The following is a 12,766-nucleotide window of genomic DNA, read 5'->3' as shown; positions in this document are numbered from 1 at the left end:
CACCTTGTATAACCAAAAATTAGTACCTAATATCTGACCGAAATTATGAAAAAACTTTTCTTTTTGTGTTTTTTATACACATAAAAAAGCTTTAAAATATTAATTGTTACTTGTTTACTTGTCTTTAAAAATTGAATATTTCAAAAGATGTCGAAAATATTAAATCCTTGAATTAGTTACATTATAGTTCGCTAGATGGCGTTGTAAGATTGTGGTCGATTCCTGCATCGCGCTATGGTTTCGTTACACGGAAATAGTTAAGATACACAGTTCATAGATTTGAGTTAGGTAATAGGTACCATAGATAATACACTATATAGAGATAGATACGCAACTCATCGTTCAAAACAACTTACTAGCGTGAAAGTTAACGGGCCCCCGTCACAAGATGGCGTGGTTACTTCATGTATGGTTAGGGTAGATGGCGCTTTTCAAGAGTTCTCTTAAATATGTTTTTAAATTTGAAAATTGAAATCACTGTTTTAAATTCAATTTACTGTAAATTGAATTTAAAACAGTGATTTCAATTTCCAGTTCCAGTTTCCAGTTTTCAGTTTCCAACTTCTAGTCTAGTCAATAATATTATGGGAGATAATAAAAAAACAAAAGATAAAGAGTACATTTATCGGCTAAGTATATTTTATTTCCTTTTTTTATGTGTATTACAATATTTAAATGCTTGTAACTTAATTTCATCATTTACATCGAAATTTGTTATTTTTCCGTTAATTATTCTATTAACCCGGTGCACCAACTGTGAATGATTAAATTAATTGACATATTAATTATAAAATCAATTAATTTATTTTTATGAACTATACAAGTAATTATACTAAAATCACAATGGCAATTGATGTAAAATTTCATTTTTTCTTTCAGATATTTTATTTCAGGTGAATCTCGTAAACATGCAACAATCATATAATATATTTCATTTAATAATTTTATAAAATCATCACATGCATTAAATAAGGATTTTTCGTATAATCTATTTCATAATTAAATGATTCAAAATCAATTTCCTTTCTTAATATATCATTAGTACATGTTCCACATTTTTGAACACTTTACATTTCGATTTTTTACAATGTATCCTGCTACATATTTTTTTGATTCGGCATGCAAAATCGAGTCATTCCATTTAATTTGGTTCATTGTATTAATTAAAGAATCAATAGGAAAATCACCACTAACCAATTCAATTTCATTGTTTTGTTTTTCAGCAAGAAGATCTTTGAAAGATTGCAGTGATTTATTTTCATCTTTTTCACAGTTGGCACTTACAGAATGGTTCGAATTTAAATTATTAAGTAACAAAGTTTTGAACGCATTAATAAATTGTAGGCACGAGGGATTAACATTTCGTATCCCATTACTTCTAATGTTACAAAAAAAATTTTCAAGAGGGTCCTGATTGAAATTTCTGGTTAAAAGGCTAGTAACTTTATATTTGATTTTTAAAAACTCCCACATTTCTTTAAACGTTTTAATATTGTGGATCCAATTTTGAAGGGATGGCACTTTTTCATATCTTACTTCTTCTGTACCATCCCGTTTTTTTTTTATAGTTTTAAAAGTCATTGAATCCAATATAGGAACTACCTCTGTCCATAATCTAAAATGAGGAGAATTATTCATTACACACCCTTGAAAATTTTGGATCACCTGTATATGAATGTCCATTGAAAGAATCAAATAGTTTGTCCATAATGAGTAGAAAATCAGCAGTTTCTTCGCACTCCGCCGGAAGAAGGTTGTGTTCTGAAACAATATATTAAATAAGTACTAGAATACAGTTCATATCAATCTTTTTTGCTATTGTGGACCGAAATTAAAGAAAAAAGAAAGAAAATACATTTATTCGACCCAGATTAGGGGACACAATAAAAACAAAAATACAAAAATTTAATTAAAAATTAAACGGTGTGCCTCACGGCTGTGTCGAAAAGGCACAAACTTACAAACTTTAAAGTGGCAGTAACGATTTACTGTGCGTCTTTATCAGTTGGTTCAGTAAATAGTTGTGGGTGTAAATATAATTAGTAAGAAACCAACATTAAACTATATTTTGTAGTTTCATAATGTCTCAAATTTTTATTTCAATATGATAATTTTAATTTATTATTTCATTTCAATTTATAATGTTATTCCAACAATATATCTTATGCATCTTAAATATTGACATAGCCAATTTTAGATAAATTATTAGATATGAATTGTATTTTTATTTTGAATTTTATCGAGAGAAATAGCATCTCAATTGTTTGTTTTTAAATATTTTTGAACTTATAAATGTAGCCAGGACATCTAATATTATTTTAAAGAAAAATAATGAACTTTCTAATTTGTCTGTGGAGAATGAAGATGGTTAAAAACATGTAAATTAAAAATAAAAATCTAATTTAGTAAATTAATAGCAATTTTTTTTAAATATAGAGAAAATAATGAGAACAATAAAAAGCATACTTACTTGCTAAGAATCTCAATGCTGATGATACCCTTTGGCTGAAAACTTGTGCAGCATATTTCACTTTCATTTTTGGAATTTTCTCTTTATTAACATGGTTTTCTGTTAATTTATTAACAAGCCTAATTTCATCATCCCCAACATCTAACTTCAACAGCATCTCCAAATGTTCCCACTTTGCATACTTTGTTTTCCCATCTTGTACAAATTTCAAATGTTTGGCGAGTAAATTATTTCTCATTCCCTTTAAAAGATGTGGAGGATCAAATAATGGGAAGACCTTTTGGTCTTCAAACTCGAAGGCTTGGGTCCTATATTCATTACCCTCTTGTAAATATTTGCGTTTTGTGTCTTCTTGAAGACTTTTTATCACAGAAATATTTGTGGCTGATTGGTCACATATAGTGGCAATAACTATCAATCCAGTATTGGAGATTTCTTTTATTATTGTTTTGATCAGCTTCTTTAAATCGTCCTTTTTCGTGGCACCTTGGCAAAATGAAAAGCATAAAGGTTGTTTCACTTTGCTTTTTATACCCTTGATCATAAAGACCAAGGCATGATCTGCGAGTTTTTTTGTTTGTCTGTGCCCAAAATCTTCAAAACCAGTTATCTGTTTTAGGGCAGGGTTGTAAAAAACACCCGGAGCCAATGATACCTCATCAAACAGTAAATTGACCAACTTTTTTTCTGCCGGCAATTTTGCTACTGTAGCTTTTAAATTTTAAATATATCAGGATTGAAGCCTGGTTTCAGTTCAAATTTACTCAACATTTTTGTAGGCTGCGCTTTGATGGCAAGACAAACATTTTTCGCATGAGGTTGTAAGCTTTCTGACTCTGTTTGTAAATGGTCAATGCCATGATTTTTCGTTAAATGTAAATCGCCTGCCTCGTGGTTTCTTTTTCCATTTCATTTGGAGGGAAGTAAATATTTTTATTGTTGCAGGCATTTTATTTAACTCTTTCAAAAATGATTTTGATGTGGAAATTTTCCTTGCAGAGAGTTTCTTGTTATTTTGTTCCTTATATTTCTTTTTCAGCTTCAATACTTTCTGTTTTAACTTTATTATCTCCTTCTCTTTGGAGGTGACGACTCGTTTTAAATATTGACAAGTCCCTCTTTTCCTAGAACCTGTAATTTAAATTATGTTACACCTCAGATCAAAGAAATAGTGTTACACAAAGTTTTAATAGAATTGTGATAAAAATATGTTACATAATATTGTTCTGTTATTATATTATGACCAGAGATTGGAATAGGTAGGCTTCGAGGAACAGATACAAAAAGTGGAGACTTCCCTACAACAGCAGATACAAGCTTGATAAATATTTTTTATGGGGATTTTATGGGTAAACAAAAATGGATATAAAGAAGATCATTCAGACTCCATACATTTTTGGGCCTTTTCTACCAACGAAAAAATGGTATGGATGGTTAGAACTAGCTATTTGGATGAATAATTATTATGACACATAAGTTGTAGGATTATATCAAGTTATTATTATTAATCCATTTAATTCAGGTTTACAAGTTCGGAGATTTGTTATTGTCTTACATTTATTGATTCCTGCAAGTGCGGAAATAATCCTACCTAAAATTATAAACGCGAAAGTTTGTAAGTTTGGATGATGTTTGTTACTCTTTCACGAAAAAACTACTGAACGGCTTTGGATGAAATTTGGTATGTAGATAGCTTATACCCTGGAATTAGACATAGGCTATTTTTTATTCCGGTATACGCGGGTGAAACCGCGGGACGCAGTTAGTATGAAATAATCCTATACTAGTACTAATATTATAAATGTTGTGAGGATGTTTGTTCCTCTTTCCCGCGAAAACTACTAAACGGATTTAGATGAAACTTTACAGTAATATAGCTTATAAAAAATGTAATAACACATAGGCTTCACTACATAGTATAAAACAAAGTCGCTTTCTCTGTCCTTATTTCCCTATGTACGCTTAAATGCCCACTCTCTCTCTGCAAGAAGTTTTATGACCCTACAGTGGAAACAAATTGGAATCCTGATGATGGAAAGAAAAACCTAATGTTACAAGTCAAAGGTCAATTGTCAATAAAAATATTTACCTTTAGGGCGTTCAGCTGTCTGTAATGCATTCTGTACATCACTATGATAGTGGGTAGAGCTGGATGGCTCAATGACAGCAAGTTTATCTTGCGAAATGTTTAATAAATTCGACATGTCTGCCTCGACATGTCCCGATGGACCTTCAAGAGTTTGACCAACTGGTAATGTAGATAAATCTGCAAAAGGATGAAATTATTTATAGTTACTGTATAATTATGTAGAATATAGAACAATATTCATTTAATTCTTAGAAGATAGCATGTTGCATCAATTATTTTTGGTATATAATATTCATTTTATTTTCTTCTAATTAGGATTAGATTATTCAGTAGAAAATTTTATTTAATATTTGAGGAACAATTTTGTTATTACAGCGAAGGCAAAGAAATGTGGTTTTGTTTCTATTAAGATTTAAATAACATAAGACATCTAAATAGTAGGTACCTAGAGTTGGTATTGCATTTGGAGTAAGTCGGTGACTGGCTGAACGGTAACACTCTTCAAAATGTCTGTCGCAAAATCGAATTTGGTTATAAATGTAGATGTCGCCTTTCTCTTGTAAAGCTTTATCTAGTACTTTTTTCCACGAGTTAAACTTTTCCAAATGTGGGTATTCAGGTTTAGGAAATCGGTGCAATGGGCCTGAAATCAAGAAGTTTTATACATGAACAACTCACTCTCATTAAAATACCGTAATAGATATCATCATCATATGTATAAAATTTTAGTAATGTACTGTGATACCATCCTTGAATATTAATCTAACACTAGAAATAATAGCTGAGGTCTAGCAGTACTAGAACAGGAACACCACAGTTGAAGTAAATAAAATCACAGTAGCATAGCATGGGGTGCCGAGGGGCCATGGCCCTGGGTGGCGCTACTCTAGGGGCCGGCACCGCCGCCTAGCTGCAGCATCAAGCCAAGTAGAAGCTGATAGCGTTGACAGTAGAGGCAAAGGCATTTTTTGCCGCCTTTACATTGTCAGTTCCTATTTATGCCACCCCATAATACAATTTTCTTGAGAAGAGTCACTATACATTAAAGGTTGTCTGTAAAAGATCGCTTTTAGCGATAAGACCACCATTGTTACACCCTTTTAGTTATTAAGTTTTAAATTGTAATTTGTTATGGTGTACATAGTGTGTATAGATACCACCACCACCACCATAACAAATACAACAAGATAGATAGATATCTATCTATACTTCTAGCCTACCTCCCAATAACTTCTTGTCTACTAAAAGAAGATCTAACCTATCAGGCAGGCAGGGTACTAAATTTTTCGACTCGCTCTTGAATTTTTACATCTGCTTGTTTTTCGTTTAATTTGACAATAAATGCTTAGTCCACACAAGGCTTTATGTTTTTTGAGCTTTAAAGGAAAATCTAACATATCCTAGTTTGCAAAAAATATTGTTGCATGCTGTATGAATCGACAAAGTTATACATAGATCATTAGTGTATGAATCAACAAAATCCTAGGTAGGATGCTAAAATTTTCACACTGCTGCACTACATATCAAAGAGAGCCAGTAACAATTTCTGAAAGTATTCCTTCCAGCACCCTAGTGAATCCCAAAATCATGGGCTGAGACCGCACCTGGTCATGAGTCGATATCAATAATAATTCTTTCTTGCCAAAACCATCTTTAGAATTTTATTAAATTGTAGTCATTTGAATTTAAATAAGTACCTAAATAAGGGGGCTCGCCCCTAAGACTACCCACTGACCGGCAGCTAAATATACCTGCCCGGCGGCGGAATCCCATGCTACGCCACTGTAAAATCATAGTTTTAAAACCTGATGAAGTTATTTGGTCAGAGGGTCGTCTAGAGCGGGCTTTGTCTTATACGTAGATTCCGAGTCTTTTGATTGGATATAAAAGTTAATGTGCAGTTTCAATTGTTTGTGTAGGGTCAGGACAGGAGTGTGTGTGGTAGTGCATCTTAGATTTTGATGACTCAAGGACTATGATGACCACAGATTGCACGGATGACAATAATGGATATTGTGCAGCCTATCAGCAAAAGATAAATTACGTGCATTATAAAGTTAAAAGTTTTGAACTTACCGTCATTGTCACAATCAAAGTAGCACTTATATCTTGACGTTGATGGCATTCCGCCCTAAGACGATCCACTGGACGCATTTTCTAGTCCTAAATACGGTGCCGGGTCAATGTAAAAGCAGTCGATCGAGGTTCCAAAATACAAAGCCGGGTCAATGAAAATGCAGTAGATCACAGGTCCAAAATACGAAGCCAGGTCAATCACAGAAGCAGTCAGTATCAGAGTCCAGGAACACGCAACAATCGTAATAAAAAAACCAGAAAATAACACTCAGAATAAACCAACACGTTAGAAAACGGAAAACGGTTTAATTTAAAAGTATGGTCGACTGTCAATGTCAATCGTCAGTGTTTCAAGTGGTTTCAAGTAGTGTGATTATTGTGATTAACTAAGACGTCCTCATAGATAAAAAAGAATTAAAAATAAATCATAAAATTATTTAATTACAATATTTGTTAATATTTCTAATCACAAAACTTTTTTTAGATTTGTTATTAAATCGATGAAATATCGGTCTAAGGTGCAGTGACATCTAGTGACTAAAACGAAGTACAAATACCCAAGTTACGGGGCATCCGTCACTAGATGGCGCATTTCTAAAAAAAAACCTCAGAAAATTATTGTACTTCAGTTGCATCCCCATGATAGGTACACTAAAAATTTGAAACTTTAAACCGCTTCGGCTGGTTTTTTGAGCGATAATTATTTTTATTTGTTTAAGGACTGATTTTTCAATCATCAGTTAACTTCTCTCTGAGGAATAAATATGGCGGTTTGACATATTTTCCATACAAAGGCTGTCAAAACGTTAAAATTACTCCTCAGTTAGGAGTTAACTGGCGATTGAAAAATCAGTCCTAAAAGGTATGTTTATATCGATCGGGTGTGTCGTGTCGTACCTAATCAGTTTCACCTACACTTTATGATATTCTAGGGCGAATTGTTAAAAAAATAACCTAATCCATTCAGTGTAGTAATTTTCTAGCTCTATTTAATTTAATGTGATTTTGATGTGTGTGTTTGTGCACGATTATCTCACGTTTGAATGAACCGATTTTATGCTGTTTTCAGAGTAGAATTTGACGGACTTAGTAGAAGATTTTAGTTATATTAATGATAGTGGGTTTAATAGTTTTAGTAGTATATTTTTAACAATACATTCTTTCAATTTACAGCGAATTAAACGTAGCCCACAACAACATAACTTCAATAAAACCGAACACTTGGCCGACAATGAACGCTCTCCTCCGGCTGAACCTATCGGCCAACCAGCTGGCTGATTCGCTGCAATCAGACAGTTTCTCCAGTCTGCTCACTCTTCAGGCTCTGGATTTGTCGGCTAATGGGTTAACGAAACCGCCTTGGGAAGCCTTGAGTAGTTTGACTAGTTTGCAGTATTTGTATTTACAGGTAAATTATTTTTTTTTATTATTGGCCTGGCCTTTTCCTTAGTAACTTGGTGTAACTGTATAACTTTTGTGCATAATATAGTTAAATAAGTATATTCTTATTTTTCAGTAATGTGTAAACAGTGAGAAAAAATAGTGTTCAAGATTCCTTTTTATGTAAAACTAGCTTTCCGCCCGCGGTTTCACCCGCATCCCGAGATAACTGCTTCCCGTAGCCGGATGGTGACAAAAACTATCCTATGTCCTTCTCCTGGCTCTAAACTACCTCCCTGCCAATTTTCAGCTTAATCGGTTCAGCTGTTCTTTAGTTATAAGTGGAGTAACTAACACGACTTTCTTTTATATACTTTTACTAGCTTTTGCCCGCGACTTCGTTCGCGTGGAATAGTGGCATCCGGCAGATTTTTGGTTTGAACAATAGATTGCACTGTATGTCCGGAATAAATTGTATTTTTTATTTTTTGTACCTAATAAAAACCATCCTATGTCCTTCTCCTGGCTCTAAGCTATCTCCCCTCTAATTTTCAGCTTAAACGGTTCAGCCATTTTTGAGTTATAAAATGCGTAACTAACACGACTTTATTTACATATATATTTACTTACAGTAGGTACAATTACTAATACTTTTTTTTCATAAAATTTCAGGATAACAACATAACAGAACTAAGCCGATCTGCGTTCGGTAACCTACCGACAACCTTCAAGATAGATTTGTCGCGCAACCAAATAGCAACCGTTGCTCAGAGATCGTTCAACGGGCTGCAACAGTTGCTTGATCTGTCGCTCAGCGGGAATAGGCTTGAGAGTGTGCCTAATGAGGCTTTTAAGGGGCTGGTTGCTTTGAGGTACGTAGACATTTCTTTGGAAATAAGCGTTACCTTTGTAAATTCTTGCTTTTCTGTTGTGTTTCTATGTATGAGGGGAGTATAAAAATTCCCACTGGATGCCATAGATTCCCAGACCCCCTCCTCTCAGGCGAGGTCGGAGTGCCGCTGGGCCTTTTTAGTGGGTATACCGGGAACGTCGTTACCGGGGAGTCCCACATACCCCTCTCCCGTCCCCCGACGGGAAGGGCATGCGTAATAGCATTTTTTACCCAGCGACAACAAAAAAAAGGGGTTATATTCATAGTTTGCCAGTTAAAAATTAAATTCTTTATCATATTCATTTGGTAAAATTTCTTAAAATAAAGTCATGTTGATCGGTTTGGTGGAAAATAAATAAATACAAGCAAAATAAATAAGTATGCAACTTGACCTGAAAAATCAGAGATACATATGTCATGGTTTGCAATTTCATACAAATTATTTAAAAAGGCGCCTTTTTCGACAGTTATTTAAGAGTATTGAATTTGATTTTTGATTTTAAGTCAACTACCGTATTTGGAGACTATCAGGAATTTAATCAGCTTTTTTTAATTACAGGAAGTTGGATCTGTCACATAATTTCTTAGAAAAGATTGACAATAAAACCAACGGTTTGCTTGATGACTGCTTATCTTTAGAAGAGGTATGTATCATAAATATACTATAGTTATTACTGTTTTTAGAGTTCCTTACCCTAAGACTGGACCCTATTAATAAATCTCTTCTGTCGGTCTGTTTATCCTTAGGTTGTACCTCAAGAATTGTGTTCGTAACACAGTAAAAAATTTCTATTTTGTATTTCTATTTGCCACTACAATAACAAATACTGAAAACTGGAATAAAATAAATATTTTATTATCTCCCACTACTACAATAAACGTGATATTTTTTCCCTTCTTGGTTGTTATTTACAACCCGACTCGCACTTGGCCAGTTTTTTAACTTATTCCTTCATCTTTTCCAGGTAAACTTAAGCCACAATAAAATCGGGTTTTTAACAAAGAAAATGTTCCCCTCAAACCCATGGATACCTTACCGACTGCGGGAAATTGATCTCAGTTACAACGAGATACCGGTCGTTACTCACGACTTGACTCTCGGGGCGAAGAAAGTTAAAAAGTTGAATCTATCTGGCAATTATATTAATGATGTTAGGAATAGTAAGTTTTATTTGTTATTTGTATATTATCTTATCTTTATCTTTGTATATGTTACGGCCAAAACAAATAAGTCTGACAACCAGTCTTACTAAGGGGTACTAGGTTCCCCGGGTAACTGGGTTGAGGAGGTCAGATAGGCAGTCGCTCCTTGTGGCACACTGGTACTCAGCTGCATCCGGTTCGACTGGAAGCCGACCCCTAACATAGTTGGGAAAAGGCTCAGGAGATGATGATGTTACTCCTAAAGTCATGGGGAACAAAATGACTACTGGAGATGTCATAACACAAAATCTAAGAAAATAACTAAAATGCGGGTGTTCGAGGGACGAGGAATGTTACTAGATCCACCCTTACACGCCATCTATGGAAACCGCCCATTTTTCCAAAATTATCAAGACCAATTTTTGACAAATTGGTTTTGGCATTTTATGATGTTAAAATATTAATTTATCTTTTATACATTTTCAGATGTGCTAGGCAACCTGACATCGTTGGAAGTACTAGACTTATCTCATAATAATCTGAAAGATTTGGTTTCAAGAACTTGTAAGTATAAATCCTAATATAATTCCAGTGTTTCAGTTAAGAAGTAAATAATTTATACTATAAAAAGTAATAGTTAATTTAATAAAAAATATTTAGAATTTGAACAAATCTAAAGATATGAATATTTGAAAAAGTTTAAATTACATTTACATTTTTAAAAATATTGATGTCAATTTCTCATTATTTTTAACACACCAAAGACTACTATTTTTTCTTCTATTTATTATTTAAAAAAATAGAGAGAATATTAATTAGAAAAAAGTGTACTTAACTTGCGTATATAATTATATAACACAAAAATAACCAATAATTAATATTTATTACTTAATTTTCAGCTGAAATAAAATTCACATTACCAGAGAACATTACAGAATTGATTCTAAAGAACAACTCTCTAGGTTCATTACCGACACCAAACATTATGTCGTCGAAATACCTGAAACTATTAGATGTAAGAAATAATGAATTAACTAGCTTCGAACCTGAGTTAGTGAGGAAAATCAAGCACGAAGGATTGGTTGTGTTATTTCAAGGTATGTAGAATGTTAAAAAATAAATATAAGGTGCTTTAATATTACCTGCCAGGACTTGAATGAGGGATAGTATTGCGTTTATAGATTACAATAGTGAAGAAATTTCGTTCCCCGGAACAGTCAATTCAATTTGAGACATTAAACAAGTTAAATTAACATTGGCTCTACTCTGCATAACGTGGTTCACAAATTACGCGAGTAGTGTCGCTTCGTCAATGAAAACAACTGCTATATCTAATCACCTTATATACAGAGTGTGTCGTACCTAATCACATTAAACACATTGGTAAAAAAAATGTTTTTTTCAAACAAAGTAAATAGGGTAGACTGGGTACAGTTGTGCCAATTTTCGTTTGATCACCAATAATTTTGTTATTTGACTAATTAGCTCGCAGAAAAGGAACTTGCATCGCAATTTGCACATTTGTGTACGTAAAAACACTAATATATTGTTCCTTAATACAATATATTACTCATAAGATCAATTTAAAAAAAAATGGGAAAGTGTCACAACCGGCCACATACCAAGGGCGGTTGTGACATGCATAAACATTATTTCAAAATGGTTTATAATATCTTTTATTGTAGAAATGTTTAACATAATAAGCTTACAAACATAGTTTTAAAAATCAACAAAACAACATTTGCTCTGTTAAAACTTGTAGCTGTAGAAAGGCTTGTAGCTTGAGCTACACTTACGAAATCCCTTGTTTCACTTCTTCATCGGCATCTTTATTGATATCACATTTTTTGATATCACACTACGCTCTTTCGGTCTTCCACAAACATATTCTGGACATCTAAAAGCAAAAAATAATAACATGAGATTTATTTTATGTATAAATATTCGTCACAACCGTACCCAACGCATCATTTTGAAAATAAAAAATCGCCATGATTTTACCAAATACTTTACGTAAAAATAAATCACTTGTAATTAAATATTAATGTTCAACTTTTAAAGAAAAAAATAACAAGATAATCTATCTGTATAAAAAATTCAGTAATTAGGAAAAGAAATCGAACAAAAATACTTACTTTTAATTGTTGAAAAGCAATGTGGGCTCCTGCTTACGTCAACGTCGTACGAAGGCTAACGCAATATTGGGGAACGTGTTTAGGCTTGTAAGTCACGTCTTTCTCCCTAACACACCTCCCCCGTATTACGTATAGTTTCGTTATAATTGCGACTGTCACTACCGTACCCTGGCACAACCGTACCCAGTTTACCCTAGACTAAAAATGTGCTAAAATTAGAACACAGAGTCAGTCATTATAAACAACGGAATTTCTCCCTTGTTTGCTTTATCTCTGCTTTACACATGATGTTGTAAATTATGAAAACGAAAAATGACTCCTGTGGCTAAACCACTGAATGGATGGAAAAAAACCTATTTTTTATTTACAATTCGCCATAGAATATCATAAATTATAATATGTGAATGTGATTAGGTACGACCCACCCGATCAATAAAAACATATACGTTATATTATATTATAAATATATAATAAGAATTATCAAATCGTTCAAAAACCAGCCGAAGCAGTTTAGAACGATTTCCAAAAATCATTAAATTACAACTTTTCTAAGTTAACTCAAATCTATGAACCGTGCCTCT

At 33.2% G+C, this 12,766-nt stretch overlaps 2 protein-coding genes across 3 annotated transcripts in view; one reads left to right on the top strand and one right to left on the bottom strand.

The window, feature by feature from the left end:
* Conv (convoluted) overlaps positions 1 to 12,766 on the top strand; it is a 49,156-nt gene that overhangs the window by 10,016 nt on the left and 26,374 nt on the right. Inside the window, exons 12-17 of one of the 2 annotated variants that reach the window (XM_064042054.1) lie at positions 7,809 to 8,043; positions 8,688 to 8,887; positions 9,467 to 9,551; positions 9,873 to 10,068; positions 10,537 to 10,614; positions 10,950 to 11,147. In XM_064042054.1, the coding sequence (XP_063898124.1) occupies positions 7,809 to 8,043; positions 8,688 to 8,887; positions 9,467 to 9,551; positions 9,873 to 10,068; positions 10,537 to 10,614; positions 10,950 to 11,147 (992 nt within the window). The remainder of the gene's footprint in view (positions 1 to 7,808; positions 8,044 to 8,687; positions 8,888 to 9,466; positions 9,552 to 9,872; positions 10,069 to 10,536; positions 10,615 to 10,949; positions 11,148 to 12,766) is intronic. The other variant, XM_064042053.1, reaches the window with a different exon arrangement.
* On the bottom strand, positions 1,708 to 6,685 carry LOC135118910 (uncharacterized). Its single transcript, XM_064042052.1, has 5 exons — positions 6,636 to 6,685; positions 5,005 to 5,202; positions 4,560 to 4,736; positions 2,471 to 3,601; positions 1,708 to 1,761 (listed from the first exon to the last, which is right to left on the bottom strand). The coding sequence occupies exons 1-4, from the start codon at positions 6,682 to 6,684 to the stop codon at positions 3,321 to 3,323; spliced, it is 705 nt and encodes a 234-aa protein (XP_063898122.1). The 5' UTR covers position 6,685; the 3' UTR covers positions 1,708 to 1,761; positions 2,471 to 3,320.

This window comes from Helicoverpa armigera, chromosome 27, assembly GCF_030705265.1.
Source record: "Helicoverpa armigera isolate CAAS_96S chromosome 27, ASM3070526v1, whole genome shotgun sequence".
Lineage (NCBI taxonomy): Eukaryota > Metazoa > Arthropoda > Insecta > Lepidoptera > Noctuidae > Helicoverpa > Helicoverpa armigera.
This window is presented reverse-complemented; position numbering and strand designations above follow the sequence as displayed.

Coding starts and splice junctions, on each gene's coding strand:
- LOC135118910 (XM_064042052.1), bottom strand. CDS start 6,684: ATGCCATCAACGTCAAGATATAAGTGCTACTTTGATTGTGACAATGAC. Junction 5,203..6,635: donor CTTTGATTGTGACAATGACG/GTAAGTTCAAAA, acceptor TCTTGATTTCAG/GCCCATTGCACCGATTTCCT. Junction 3,602..4,559: donor GACAGCTGAACGCCCTAAAG/GTAAATATTTTT, acceptor TTTAAATTACAG/GTTCTAGGAAAAGAGGGACT.